Genomic DNA, 14,309 nt, shown 5'->3' on the forward strand with positions numbered 1-14,309 from the left:
TCAACACAAGAAGAAGCAGAAAGTCTAGTTACTACATATTTATTGAGAAAATGATACAAAAAGAAAAAACATTTTTGTCACTACATTTGTGAATTCAGAAATGACATCAGTAGTGTTGACAGCATCTTTATATCAGCTTGTGGCACTTAATGAGTTCAGTTGTTTAACAAGAGAGCAGCTTATGTACATGTCAAAGAAAACACAGCAAACACTGGGCTCCCGTGTGACCATGACTCCACCTCAGCATAAAGTTTAATCTCATAAATACAATTTTCTCCATCACCCTTGTGTGAGGTGGAAGTCAGATTTATAATCCCTCAATGCAATCCATCATAAATATAAATATATAATAATGTCCAAAAATCTGCCTGCAAGGTTGAAAACTGTCCAAACAAACACAAACACAGGTAAATTCCCGGATTTTTCAAGTGACCAACTGTTAATGTAAATCAAGTATCTTGATATGCAGAGCAAACAAATGACTTGACCCTGAAGTATCAGAGCCTGAAATAGCTCAGTTTTATAAAAACGTATAAGCCAAGTACAGCCAGTTCAGTCTAAAAAAACTCAGCTTTCACATTGCAAGTGTCAGCTAAACTATTCAAAATAAATACATTTTCAATTGATGATATTTAATAACATTCTGACAGTAATATACAATAGATAATAATAGTTTTGAGGAAATGCATGTCATCAACGTTACAGAGTTTTGTATGAATTCTAAATTAGGAATTCCTGTTTCTGTCTGTTTAATGTGGCGTTCGCTGCATATAGACAGTCATTCCATGTTTACTAGTTTCTTTCACAGTGTAGTCACTGTATGACTGTCGATGGAACGCGTTTTCCGCAGCAGAGAACCACACCAGGCATGAAAAAGCTGAGCAGTAGACGTATCAGTGCCTTCATACCAAGATGGATGCCACTGAGTGCCATCAACTGAAAAAATGAGAGTTTTGAAAACGAGTTATCAGTTTGAATCAGTTATTGTAAAGCCGAAATCTAAATTCCAGAGAGAGACTCTTTACCTGCATGATATTTATCTTGGGTTAGCCAGCCATTCACATGACAGAACACACACCGGACTGAAGTGGCTGCTCCTTCCTCTGAGCCACAGCATCCATACTGCAACACATCACACAACCAGGATTCATTTTAATAACACCGTCATAAAGACTGAGAGAAGGATCAGAAATAATACAAGATAGTTGATTGTTGATCACGGTGTCCCAAAGCGTCTGTATTTGACGACCTGGGAATGAGACTCAACGATCAACTATCTTTCTTGTCTCTGATTGGTTGTTTTCGTTCAGGCCCAGTTGATTCTTGCAAATGCCATTAGGAGCACTAGGAGGGATTAGGATTAGGAGGGGCCAGAGGAACCTGAAGAAAATATTTTTTATAAAATGACCTACTGCAGCTTTAATAAGTTATAAACAGCTTTTTCAATACTTTTACTTTTCAACTTTATTTCTTGCTCTATGCTGTTTCCATCCTTGGAAAGTATTATTCCTTTATCAATATATTCACCCAGAAAATGCCCCAAAAAACAACTAGCTTCACCAAACCTCAAAACTTAAATAGACTTATAAAGCATTTGAACAATATTGTTTGTCAATACAGTTGATTCAACTTCTATGATAATGTTATAAAGCATACTGGAGATATATTATCCAAAGCTCTAAATGAACAAAATATTCTTGGACTATTTCTAAAAATGCTTTCACCACTTGCTTGATGAATTACCACCAAAAGGTGATGTTCGCAAATATTTGTAAATTTGTTGATTATTCATAACATAGACTATATGTCACTGTTAAAAAGCATACCTCTACCGTATAATCACTTGTGGGGTACCTCAAGGCTCCTTTCTTGAACCACAGCTCTTTTTAATTTACAAACATGGCATAATTATTTTTAAAGTAAACAATGATCTGGGAGAATAGGTAGAATGGCTTCAAATTAAGTTTCACAAAAATCCAATTAGATTTTTTTACTTACTCAGGACAACATTTCTGCCATTGATTGAACTTTATTGTTGAAATAGCAAGGAAATCTCTTTTTAGATTTTAATGACTGGGTAGCAGCTCTTACCTCTTGGATGGCCTGAAAGGAGCATCGATCTCTGAATGGAAGTTATTGACTTCTCCTGTCTCATTGACGGCGAGGGCATTGCCAGGCTCACTGTGACTGGCTCTCATTGGTGGAAAAACACCTTTATTACTGCAGGAAAGATGACTGGCAGCATGGATGTGATTCCCGTTTGGGTCGAGGACATTAGCCTTATCGTGGCTGGGTTCCAGGGTCTCCAGGTCATTCTGGGAGGAGGAATTTACTAAAATATGGGGCATAGAAAGGGGAGAGGGGGTGGGCTCCCTCTGGGACAACTGCAGTTTCTTCATGTGGTGGATTACTGTGGCTGCGTTGAAGGCTTGCTGTTGGAAATGCACATAAAAAGAAACAAAGTTATGCTGGTGCTGTCTATGTATAACATGACACGTGTCTTGAATTACTAAGGATACAGTCTATGTGATGCTCAGGTTAATACAGGGTTTCTGCTGGTTTCAACAAGTTTTTGAGGTTTTAAGGCCTTTTAAAAACCATTATGAATGCAATTTAAGACTTATTGGCCAGACTGGAAAAAATTTAAATTTAAAGTATATGAAGGAAAATGTGTATTGGTTCCATGTCAGTTTAATTTTGTAGTTGTTACAGCATTATCAATAAAATGTTTTCCCATTTAAAAGACAGACTTTGTAATTATACAAGTAACTTCATTATTCCAATCCATTTTTAAGACTAAAAATCCTATCTAAAGGTCCAGTATGTAGAATTAGTGGCATCTAGTGTAGTTCTAGATCGCACCTTCCTTGCTTCACTAAAAAAAACTACAGTTTTTTCCCTCATGTAATCAGTCTGAATTTATAACGGTTACAATGCGGAATGGATGGTGACAAGCTGTAAAAAACAACTGGACTGCAGTATAATCCACGGTTCACATGGTCAGTGTGTTCCTAATATCCATATTTTGCTAAAATATTGCTACATACACTGTTCTTGTTTGTATTTGTTGATTGCTACAGTTTGCTTACAGTATTTTGGCTGCCTATAACTAATAGAACAAACGCAGTTGCAATATGAAGTAGTCCATGAGCCAACAGTGTCACTTACCTTCCATTTGGATTTGGCAAAGTTTCTCTCCATCTGTTCACTGACTGACTGATAAATGTCGAGGCCTTTAGCTGTGTTTCCAGCAATCCTGCAAACAAGTCAAAGACATTAATTCATCTGGAAAACAAAAAAGCATTGTGTTTGTGCATGTGTGTGTGAAAGAGAAAGGACTAACCAGGGGTGTCTGAGTGCCTGTTCTGTAAGGAAGCGTTTTGTGGGGTTTTTCTCCATCATATTCCTGATGAAGTCTTTGGCTGTTAAGATATGGCAGGGAGAAAAAATTCAGTACTGACAGTGACATTATGTTTATTTCCATTACACAAATGTTATGCAAAAAGCAACTGTTTTTACGTGATTTAAATTTTCATAAAAATGGAATCAATCTATACATTTATGAATTGCAGAGGTGGGACCAATTCATTGTTTTGCATGTCATGCAAGTAAGTAAGTCCTAAGCAAGTCATAATGCACTCTTTACCAATTGTAATGTCATTTTAACAACAGAATGAACAAATCAAAATTATCTTAGGTATAATTTTTTCCAGCTGGTGCTCAGTAATGTAACGTTAGCTCTTCATGGTTCTTGTGGACTTGATTGGATTCTGTCTGATTGGTTCAAACTAAGTGGACCTGGGGAATTAAGTGTCGACTTGCTGGGAATTAATAGCATTAACATTTCACTCAGGAAATGAATTGTAACGCATTAGAAATAGCATACTTTAGAATCTTTGGCCTTGGGGGAAGGTATCAAATATTTTCAAGTCAAAAGGCTGAGTCACTGATGTTAAAGTAGAGTTGCAAGACTTTTACCCCTACCGACAAAACAAAGCTATGACTTGTATATGACGTTAAATGCAAAGTAAAGTGCTGCGCAGAATGAAGCCCATTTATAGAAAAGCTCATGCTTGTGTGTTGGATAACAGCCGGTATAAATGAGACACTGCATAATGTTGAACAGTGTCTTAGGCTTGACCATTATGTGGATGATAAGACTTTCTCTAGTCAATAATACTTTTTCTTCCGTTTCAAGTTCTTACAAAAGTCACAATACAATGCTCAGATTGATGATCATATTAAGATCAGACCCCTCATGGATACACAATTTACTTCTACTTAAAAAATGTATTTGTGTTCTAGTCCCTGGTTCTTAGCACAGTCCCAGTGTTTCTGGCCATTTTTGCAATTCCATTCAGGTTTTATTCATTTTTTTATTCCGCCTGTCCTTCACAGAAATAATTACAAATATTTTTGGTATTATTCGGTATTTGACATGTCTCTTAATACAAGATAATTTAATCCCCCAAGCAGGCGAGAACTGCCCCTGTCCATTTGGTATCTAGAGTGGCCATACATGACCTAATCCAAACAGGTCAAACCACTATAGCTGTCCTCAGCAGATGCTGTCACAAGGTATGCTGGTCTATATTAGGTTAAGCTCTAAGGATATATGAACAAATCCTGATCCATACTTAGCTAACACTGAAGTTAACCATTTCAAGGTTTCAAGGTAAGTCCCTTTGTAAGAATATTGCAGGTCCTGATGCAAGTTGACCTTATCCTGTACATTAACATGACACTTCCCTTTCAAACATTGTTCAATTCAAGCCAGGTCTTCATTTTATGTTCTATTTTTATGTATTAATCACTATTTACTGCCAATTTTGTGAACGGGTTGTAATGTAACTTAAATTTGACCTCCCCTGGCTTTTTCGGTTGCCTGTAACAGCCTGTGGACTGATTTCTATATAAGGGTTTCAGGATGTCACATTTATGCGCGCTCCCAAGTGTCTTCTCTCTCTGCTTCCCTACAGCGTCAACAGTGTGCAACACTAGCTAACACTAGCTTACAAATGGAGTCCGCTAATGTCTACAAACAAACGACAACCACCACAACACAGAGTCAAAACTCAAAGCTAACATTATTGCAAAGCTTGTGAAATATATTGAGATATTAGACACAGTCATTTGGATTATCAATGTCTAAAAATGGAAGTACAAAAGAGAGAGTGCAGGGGTTTTATGAAGACTGAGATGTTCCCTGCTGTTTCCATACCTGACTCAGAGATGTCGTCCCAGAAGGGTGAATGAAAAGAGTACTCAGCTCTCATGATCTTTGAAAACAGACGAGTCTCGTTGTCTTCAAAGAACGGAGGGTAGCCGCAGAGCCTGCAACACAGAGACAACCTCACTCAGCTGATCCCTTTATATCCACTGTTTTTAAATCCTTTACTTTACATCTACATTTTGGTTCCATTTTGGATAACTGTAGGTGCTATGGTGCAGTGTTTCGTTCCTGGTCCACTCTGGTTTCACAGAGTCTCTAGTATTCACAAATGATCCAGGTATGCAGGATATGTTTCTTTAGGTTATAATTGAAAGTAAACATTCAAATGTAAGCTTATAGTGGGGAAAATATCTCCAGAACTAATATATCCTAAACATTCAAATGTAAGCTTATAGTGGGGAAAATATCTCCAGAACTAATATATCCTCTCAGTGTTCTAGTCTGTAATGACTATTCATGAACAGTCATATACAATGATGTGTTACTGTCAGAGAACAGAACTCACAGGATGTAAGTGATGACTCCAATGGACCAGCAGTCCACTGCTTTGTTGTAGGGTTTCTGGGCCAGAACCTCAGGGGCTGCAGAATGATACACAATAATGGCTTATGCAGGTAACATTACAAGAAGAAGCACTTCAAAACTGATTACTTTTACCATAGATGTCCTGTAATATTATTGTTGTTGGGATTTAAAATGTTTCCATAAACCTGTTTATGACTGCCACCTGCTAATACATATTTATTGTAGTAGCATACTACTATACTACAACTACTAGATGAATTAGTCTTGAATATTTTGATCTGTATAATCACACTGTATAATGTAACTTAAATGATTCCTCTTAACTTTTCACCATAGATATACCTTTCAAATAACAGTGGAATATACATTTACTCTTGAATTATATTGAGAGATATCCTTTTTCATTATTTAAAAGTACAATTTTATATCAGGTATAGATAACAAGGGGACAGTGTATGGCCCTCCCCAAAAACTCACCAACATATCCTGGTGTACCACAGGCTGTGGACATGACACCGTGTTCCAACGTCTTAGACAGACCAAAGTCACTGACCATGATCTTAGCATTCTCATCTGTGCTGTAGTAAAGCAGGTTCTCAGGCTGCTCAGAGACAGAGAGAGAAAGACAGGGAGAGAGCATAAGAAATAGGCAAAGAGAAAGTGTGTGTGTGTGTGTTGTCTGTGTCCATGTGACTTAGACTACCTTTGGGGACACATTTCAGACTAAAGACCAGTTAATTGGTGATGGTTTGTCCAACTGGGGACCCAATTAGAAAAACGCTGATTTGTGTTGATGTGAGTCTATGTAATGTCCCCAAAAGTGGCATAAGTAAACATATCCATAATTCTTTTTTTTTATAGCATCCATCCTTGTAACAATTAATTGTCTTACATCATGTTGACAACCATGTAGCCTGGGCAGTGTTGGGAGTAATGTGTTATAAAGTATTTTGTCATTGTAATTCCACTACAGTCACAGTACAGTACAGTTTGGCAGTAACTAGTCATTTAAAATAGGCTTGTTACTCGTTACTTTTGTCTTACCTGAAAATAGTGGACAACTGCAGAAGAAGGCAGACTTAAGTACTTAACTTAAGTAACCTCTTGATTTTCTGGTTTATGATCTAATGCACCAACCTTACAGTGCCCTGTTAGTTCAGTCTGTTCATCAAATAATTATTTATTAACTAACTGCTGTAGCAAAGCTCAGTTAATGTTTACATCCATGTGGGCAATAACACAGTAAGTACCAAGACAATAGGCTTATAGGTAAGAAAGCTAGTCGTTGCTGCCCAGCAGTAGCAGTAATGACTAAATACATTTGTATTGTCCCACAGCAACACTAAAATAATATATCTGACAGCTGTATTACTATTAGGTACTGCTGTGTGTATTTATAAGAGAATTGACACAGACATTTAAAATGAAACACAGAAGTCACTTTACTTTGTAACTAATTACTTTTACATGTAGTAATAGGTAAAGTCATTCAATTACTTTTGAGTAACTAGTAACTGTAACTAATAACTATTTCTCAGTAACTTGCCCAACACTGGCCCTGGGTGATACCACCAGCTTAAAGTAGGCGTTTGCCAATATTAAAATGTATGATGGATTATTTTGGCAAAGAGTGAAATGATATATGTTATATGATATTTTATGGTCATTCTAATAACTCACTTTTCATTTTCTTTCTGAGTGAAATGATTCCCATTATGAGTGAGTGTGAGTGAGTGAGTGAGTGAGTGAGTGAGTGTGTGTCTTACCTTAAGGTCCCTGTGTACGATGCTGTTTTCGTGCAGGTAGCTGACGGCCTGCAGCACCTGTTTGATCACTGTGCTGGCATCCTTCTCGGTGTAAACCCCCTTGTCTAAAATGCGATCAAACAGCTCCCCACCTGACACCCTGGACACACACAAACGTACAAAGGAAATCATCAGTGATTCTATATTTCTGGGGATCTTGTTGCTTTCCTCAACTCCTCTGACCTGCCATTTGGACCAATAGTTCTGTAGATCAAAACAGTTTTGAACTTTCTTTTGAGATCACAGTTGACAAATAGCAAAAATGTCAGGTTGACCTTTATAAAATGAACATTTAGAATAATTTTTGATGGAATGGTACAGCCATAAAAAACATGGAACTTTGGGTTTGAGTATTTCGCTCAGTATAAACATCATATATGTAACTTCAATGAAGAGCTAGGACCTTCTCATATATTCTCAATATTTATTATCCTGTCAATACTTTGTTCTACCCAGGTAACTATGATGATTGATTGATTTGAAGATAATAAACTTCTTCAATCTTGAATCTTGAATCATTAGTGAAAAATGAGATGATAATAATGAGTCCACTTACAGTTGCATGACCAGGTAATAGTGTGTTCGACTCTCATAGAAATCCTCCAGTCCCACCACATTCTCGTGCTTTATCCTGAAATAATAAGAAAGAGGTTGAGGCATCAGCACTGTCTCCAGTGGAAATTATTACGTTTACCGTGATACAACTGTAATGCTGGTCCTTGTTCTTGAGACGGGGCCTAACTCATAGGGGTGCACAATATGTATTTTTTTCAGCCAATACAAAACCGATAATTACCTGCTTCTTGTGACTGATATCAATAAGATAACTGATCATTTCAGGTTTTCACATTTTAAAAACAAACAACAGTTCTGACTCTTCAAATGTTCATTACATAGGCTTTCATAGAACATAAAGCCTATCAATTGTTTCGCATAAGAATTACAAATAAATTATTATCAATATTAAACTAATAATTTATAGAAGAAGAGTTATTAATCCGAACATTTATAAAAATGTAAATTTCCCATTATCGGACGATATTTTATCTGCCCTGATAATTATTTATTTATAATTGTATCTGTACTAATTCTCATCCAGCTAATTTGGTTATTAGAACACAGTGTGGGGATTCATTTGTTAATTTTAAATTTGTTTAAATTTTTAAATTTTGTTAGCTAGAGTAACAGTGCACTTTTATTTTGAAATAAAGGCAAAATGAGTAGATAGTTGAAACCATTTATTCAATCATGTACATGGTTCACAGTAAAATACCTTGGTCAATATCATGCTGACTGTCAATGAGCCTGCACTTTTGCATGTTTGAGCTTGAATATATGGCTGTTGTGTGTGCGTGTGTGTTTACCTTCTCAGCACATTGATTTCATTTTCCAGGTTGCTATGAGCAAGGTGTTTTTTCTTCAGACATTTCAGGGCATACAGTTTTCCTGTAGACTTCTCTCTCACCATAAAGACCTCTGAAAAAGACCCCCTGCACAAAAATAGAAAATACAGACACATAAATGGAGGTGGGAGTTAATGGAGAGACAGCAGTCTATGGAAATGCACAAACAGGTTAATTTATTTATCATTCTACAGTAACATGTAGTCCCTTTTTAAATGATAGAAATGGATGATAAAAATATGTATTATGGTGGAGTGCAGAGGATGAATTCAGCACTCTTACAGCCACAAGGACTTGGCATGGGAATGTTGCTTTCTTTAAGAAATACAGTCGTTTCTGTGCTTTCTTAACCAGGTTGGAGATGTGCCATGGCAGGTTCTCTGTGATGTTGAAACTGTTCACATGCTCCACCTCAGCTCCACTGAGGTAAACAGGGTTGTGTCTTTGCCTCTTTTCTCCTAAAATCAACAATCAGCTCCTGGGTTTTGCCGACATTGAGCAGTAGGTTAACTTCACAACAGAGTTTTCTCCATGAAGGGGGGTGCAGTCATAGGTGTACAGCATTAAAGATAAAGTTAAATTTGCTCAGTAATACTTGAAAATGTAACTCTTTGTGTGGCTCTCTTGGATTTTTCAGCTGTACTGAACTGTGAAGAGTGCTTATGTTTCTGACAGGCCCTTGTTATGTTTTGCCTCATGCTGTGGTGTTTTTGCTTTAATTACTTTGCCTCCATATGTGGTGCTAAGTACTAACTACTCTGGGTTTGATTCTAATCTGATTGTTTCAGAGTGGGGGACTCTTTTGCTTGCGCCCAGAATGTTTAGTAAATATTTGCCTCTGATAAGCAGATCCTTAGGTATGTTTCGTCAGTAAAGAGAAGGAGACAAGTTAACTCCCTCTAGAACTATCATGACTATGAAATAACTGCAAGGAACAAAATGCTAACTAGATTTGTGTGGCAGCACTGAGGTATGTTTACAGTTTACTATTAATACTAATAATACTAATTAAGGTTCTGTTCCATTAAGTGCAGCAGAGCCTTTCCAGTTCAATTCAGTTCCATCCAATCAAGTTTTATTTGTATAGCGGCAATTCATAACAAAAGTTATCTCAGGACACTTTTCAAAATAGAGCAAACTGAAAAATTAAAAATGGTGACATTAAAATGGCAGAAATAAATCGGCTTGATTACTACTTTAAATAAAAAAAGGAATGGCCTTTTGCAAAGGAATGTAATGGACATCTCTAATGCAGCAATTGCAGAGTAACAGATGTGTCGACTCAGGCACGTGTCGATCTCATGTTTGCACACACCTGCCCCTGTTTATCCCTCCTCCCTTCATATACATTCAGTACACTCCACCAAGATAGTCAGTCAGACTCTTAATCCTATAATGAAGTGGTGCTAGGATGTTCTCACACTGCTGTTCTGACGTCAGTGTTCAGCAGCCTCACCACTCACACACACACACACACACACACACACACACACACAGAAACCTGACTCATTTACAGCCAGTGGAGCACTAAGCGCTTTAAGCTGCTTTAAGAGTGGAGGACAGCTCTGAGGAATCAACACCTACAGTTAACTCAGCATCCATTTGTTACAGGTCATTGTACTGAGCAGTGATGTGAGGCCAACCTGGTCTCCTGTTCAGGCTTCTTCATATTCTTTAATTACATTTTTTTTTGAATAATATAAAACAATTATAATTTTGTCAATTTACTTTATTTAAAGTTGATGCAAAAGCTGCTTGTATGAAGACATAAACATCAATGAATTTGTGAAGTCTGTCCTATTTTGAAGGAGCAATCCAGGTGCAGATTTTGTATTGCACTTCCATAAAGTTGCAGACAGACAGATCCAAAAAAGAATGGTGAAAATTGATGCAGAAGAGGCTGTGGTATCCTGATTTTCATTCAGTGTAGGTCAAACTAAAAAAATATATATGTCACATGGGTGCAGGTATCAAAACATCTGTTTGGAGAGTTAGCAAAATCAGGTAGTGTATTTTAAAAGGTTCAGTGAGTAACACTGAGGAGGATCTATATGTAGAAATTGAAAATAATATCCACAGGTATATTTTCATTAGTGTATAACCTGAAAAGGCCTGCATATAAGAATTTGTGACTTTAAAATGAGCCGTCCGTCTCTTATGGCAGAGTCCAGGTTAAACGACCATGTTTCTGCAGTAGCCAAGAACTGACAAACACTGGCTCTAGATAGGGCCCTTCACATTTCTCATATGTTTTACAGCCATCACAGTTTTGTCCTGCACACTTGGAAGGCTGCTCAGTTAGTGGCGATCAGCAACTTTACCAATTGATGCCATTAAGTCCTACCCACTTGCCGTCCAATCTCAATCACTCTGCATAAAATGTCAATATGAATTACACTTGATCAAGTTTATTTAACTGCAACGTTGTGATCATAATCATTATATGCTGATTATGTGGCCCTATTGTCTTCCAACTGGTTAACAATGTAAAGTCCTCCACTAGCAGGTAGAGTGTAATTGTAAATGGACCTGTACTTGTATAGCGCCTTTTTAGTCTTCCGACCACTCAAAGCGCTTTTACACTACGTGCCACATTCACCCTTTCACACACATTCACTCAGTGATGGCAAAGTCCATCGAACAGAAACTAACATTCATACACATTCACAGCATCAGGAGCAATTGCAGGTTCAGCTCAAGGATGCTTCGATGAGTGGGGGGAGGAGTTGGAGATCGGACCAACAACCTTCCGATTACAGGACGACCCGCTCTTCCTCTGAGCAACAGCCGCCCCAAGAGGCTCCATTGATAAAACACGCTCTCAGGGTTGAGGATTATCCTCAGCCCGTAAGCTAAACTGAGCCTGGTAACAGGGAGACAGACAGCCCCCCTTCCATTCACTTAATCCAGGAACTGCCCTCTGAATTTGGGCAAAATGATTTATTGTGTTTGTAAGAGAAATTAGGGTGAGTAAAAAGGCTAATATCTTGAGCCACTGTTTGGTTTGTCCGTTCTGGGCTACTGTAAAAACATGGTGGACTCTAGTCCCTCTGTAGCTAAAACAGCTCATTCTAAGGTAAAGAAACACAACAATTATGGACCTTTAAATGGCTTACTAGTGTGGCAAAGAAATCGGTATGGTTTACAGACTGTCTTTCAGCAGCTTGGTAACTATCCTACCCACACCATGACATGACAGTCAATATGAGTACCCATGCTTATCACAGACACAGAAAAAGCACTTAAGCACAGAAGAGTTTTTGGGCTTTTTTAGTCCCAAAAAAAATCTGCCCTACCTCCATCCTTGCAAATGGAGACAGTCACCGACTCACTGCACATTCCCTCATTAATCAACTTATACCTCTCCAAATTACATTCTTTTTATCAACTTGGTCTTGAACGCCCATTAGTGGTGTACTGATAGCCCTCAACAACAAAAAAAGCCCTCACTTTTTCTTATAAATTGCAATGTTCTTAAATTGCCTTTCTGTAACAAAAACCAAGCTGCAACTAACTGCCAATGAACCTTGATTACTGTGTGTGTACTTCACAGTACATTTCTTTCTCTTGTCTGTCTTTATTTTCATAAGCAGTACTTACGATCCCATTTTCCCATTGAAGTCAAACACATCCTTGATGTTACTGGTGCTTTTCTTCCAACTGCAGATGATCTCCTTCCGCCCCATCTTGGCTCTGACGTTGCCGTAGACTCCTGAAGCACAGGTTACATCAATTATTTATATTTCTTACTGGCTCAAAAACGCAGAAATCTCAGATCTGATCATATCTTTGGAAAGCCACCACTGTTGTACCTGGAATTATCAGTATCACATATATGTGTGTCTTTTCAACAAAATTCTAAACTGTAGCACCTTGACTTTTAACTGAATCAGTTTAGTTACTTTTATGAACTGTATTAAGACTTTTTGGAAGTATCAAAATAAATCAGACTGAATTGAATTAGGGAATTTGGGTGTTTTAGGAACCTGGAGGGAGTTTTTTATTCTACATTGATTGGCATTTTAATAATTATATTAATAATAATAAAATGTTTTTAAAAAACAAAATAATAAGATTGAGACTTAATTAATGGTTTCTGGTCACATTTTTCTGGGAGATGGTGCATCTCAGTATTCCAAAAATCCTGGATAGCCCACAGCCCTGACCACAGTGGTCGAACACACCCGATACACAAAGTCAGCGGGGGACTTCTTCACTGACCCTAACCTTTCCCTGTTCCACGACCCTTTAAGTTGTCCCCCCACCTTCCCCTTGTGTTCTGGTTACATAAACAGTTGCATGTCCATGACTGAGGTCAGTGCTCCCTGGGCAAAGCCCATTTGTACCTATCAGTTACACAAGATCCCAAAATGCAGAGGATTAGAGAGGTAAATAGCAGTGGTTAGTTAATCTTCCCTCCTCCTCATCTCCTGTTCTCCCTCCTTGTGTCTGTTGTGGGAACAGATTAGCGGCTGATTCCCTGTCAGGACAAAAACTGGGTCATTTTATAATGCTGGACTTTGCAACATTAGTAGTTAGAACATCCTAAAATGTATTTGCCAAATGATGAAATTAATTAAAGTTAATATCTCAGACAATCATAGACACATACTTGAGATTACATTCTGATGAATGGCTGCTGGAGACTTTAAACTGTCTGGAAAAACTAAGGCACAAAATGAAGCAACTTAGGGAACCCAGAATTTAAGGGGGTACAGATTCAAAGATGTACTTGAGAAAGTTAGATGTTTTGTCCCTTAGTGCTTCCAGCAAGCAAACAGCAAACACACTGTGAACAGTGGACAGTAAATTGTATACAACTAACAGTGGCTGAAATGGGCTGTTCAAGCCAAAATCAAGAGCCAAATTGATGTGAGTAGTTTCTATGAAGAGTGTAACATTAGTTTTGTCCTATTAAAAAGTATAACTTCCATAGATTATTAAACGGTAAGGACGATAGTATAAAGCGGGAAGTTTGAACCAATTTGTGTATATTCCTGAACAAAGATAACTTCATTGTATACACACAGCTATAAAATGCCAACAAGAAACCACACTGTAGTCGTAACCGTGTAATAAAGGTAGGTTTTACCTGAGGAGCGGTGCAGAGGCGGTGGAGTGGAGGTGTCCGCGGGTGGACCTGGCTCATCGACCTGGCTGCTGGCTTCACGAGGCTGCAGCTCTTCACGCGCAGGGGGGCGGAGCCTCGTGCATTCATCCAGTCAGCCGTCAGGCAACGTGCTACATTCAAAGACTCTTAGGATACTTTGTGCACGACGGAATAAACTGGGTTGGGAGGGTTACTTTAAAAATGTACTCAAATACAGTTACTATTTACCTGTT

The 14,309-nt window shown here is 38.0% G+C and overlaps 1 protein-coding gene across 2 annotated transcripts; it reads right to left on the minus strand.

The window, feature by feature from the left end:
• Window positions 1-23: 23 nt before the first annotated feature.
• Window positions 24-14,143, minus strand: LOC127371845 (calcium/calmodulin-dependent protein kinase type 1D-like). 2 transcript variants are annotated; one of them, XM_051415011.1, is made up of 14 exons: window positions 14,059-14,113; window positions 13,313-13,446; window positions 12,567-12,678; window positions 8,928-9,053; window positions 8,120-8,194; window positions 7,525-7,663; window positions 6,236-6,359; window positions 5,739-5,814; window positions 5,222-5,334; window positions 3,344-3,422; window positions 3,169-3,256; window positions 2,092-2,432; window positions 1,026-1,122; window positions 24-936 (listed from the first exon to the last, which is right to left on the minus strand). In XM_051415011.1, the coding sequence occupies exons 3-13, from the start codon at window positions 12,650-12,652 to the stop codon at window positions 1,059-1,061; spliced, it is 1,311 nt and encodes a 436-aa protein (XP_051270971.1). In that variant the 5' UTR covers window positions 12,653-12,678; window positions 13,313-13,446; window positions 14,059-14,113; the 3' UTR covers window positions 24-936; window positions 1,026-1,058. The 2 variants fall into 2 exon arrangements, with proteins under 2 accessions (XP_051270971.1, XP_051270972.1); XM_051415012.1 differs by lacking the exon at window positions 13,313-13,446 and having other exon boundaries at window positions 14,059-14,143.
• Window positions 14,144-14,309: the final 166 nt, after the last annotated feature.

Source organism: Dicentrarchus labrax, unplaced genomic scaffold (assembly GCF_905237075.1).
Source record: "Dicentrarchus labrax unplaced genomic scaffold, dlabrax2021, whole genome shotgun sequence".
Classification (NCBI taxonomy): Eukaryota; Metazoa; Chordata; class Actinopteri; family Moronidae; genus Dicentrarchus; species Dicentrarchus labrax.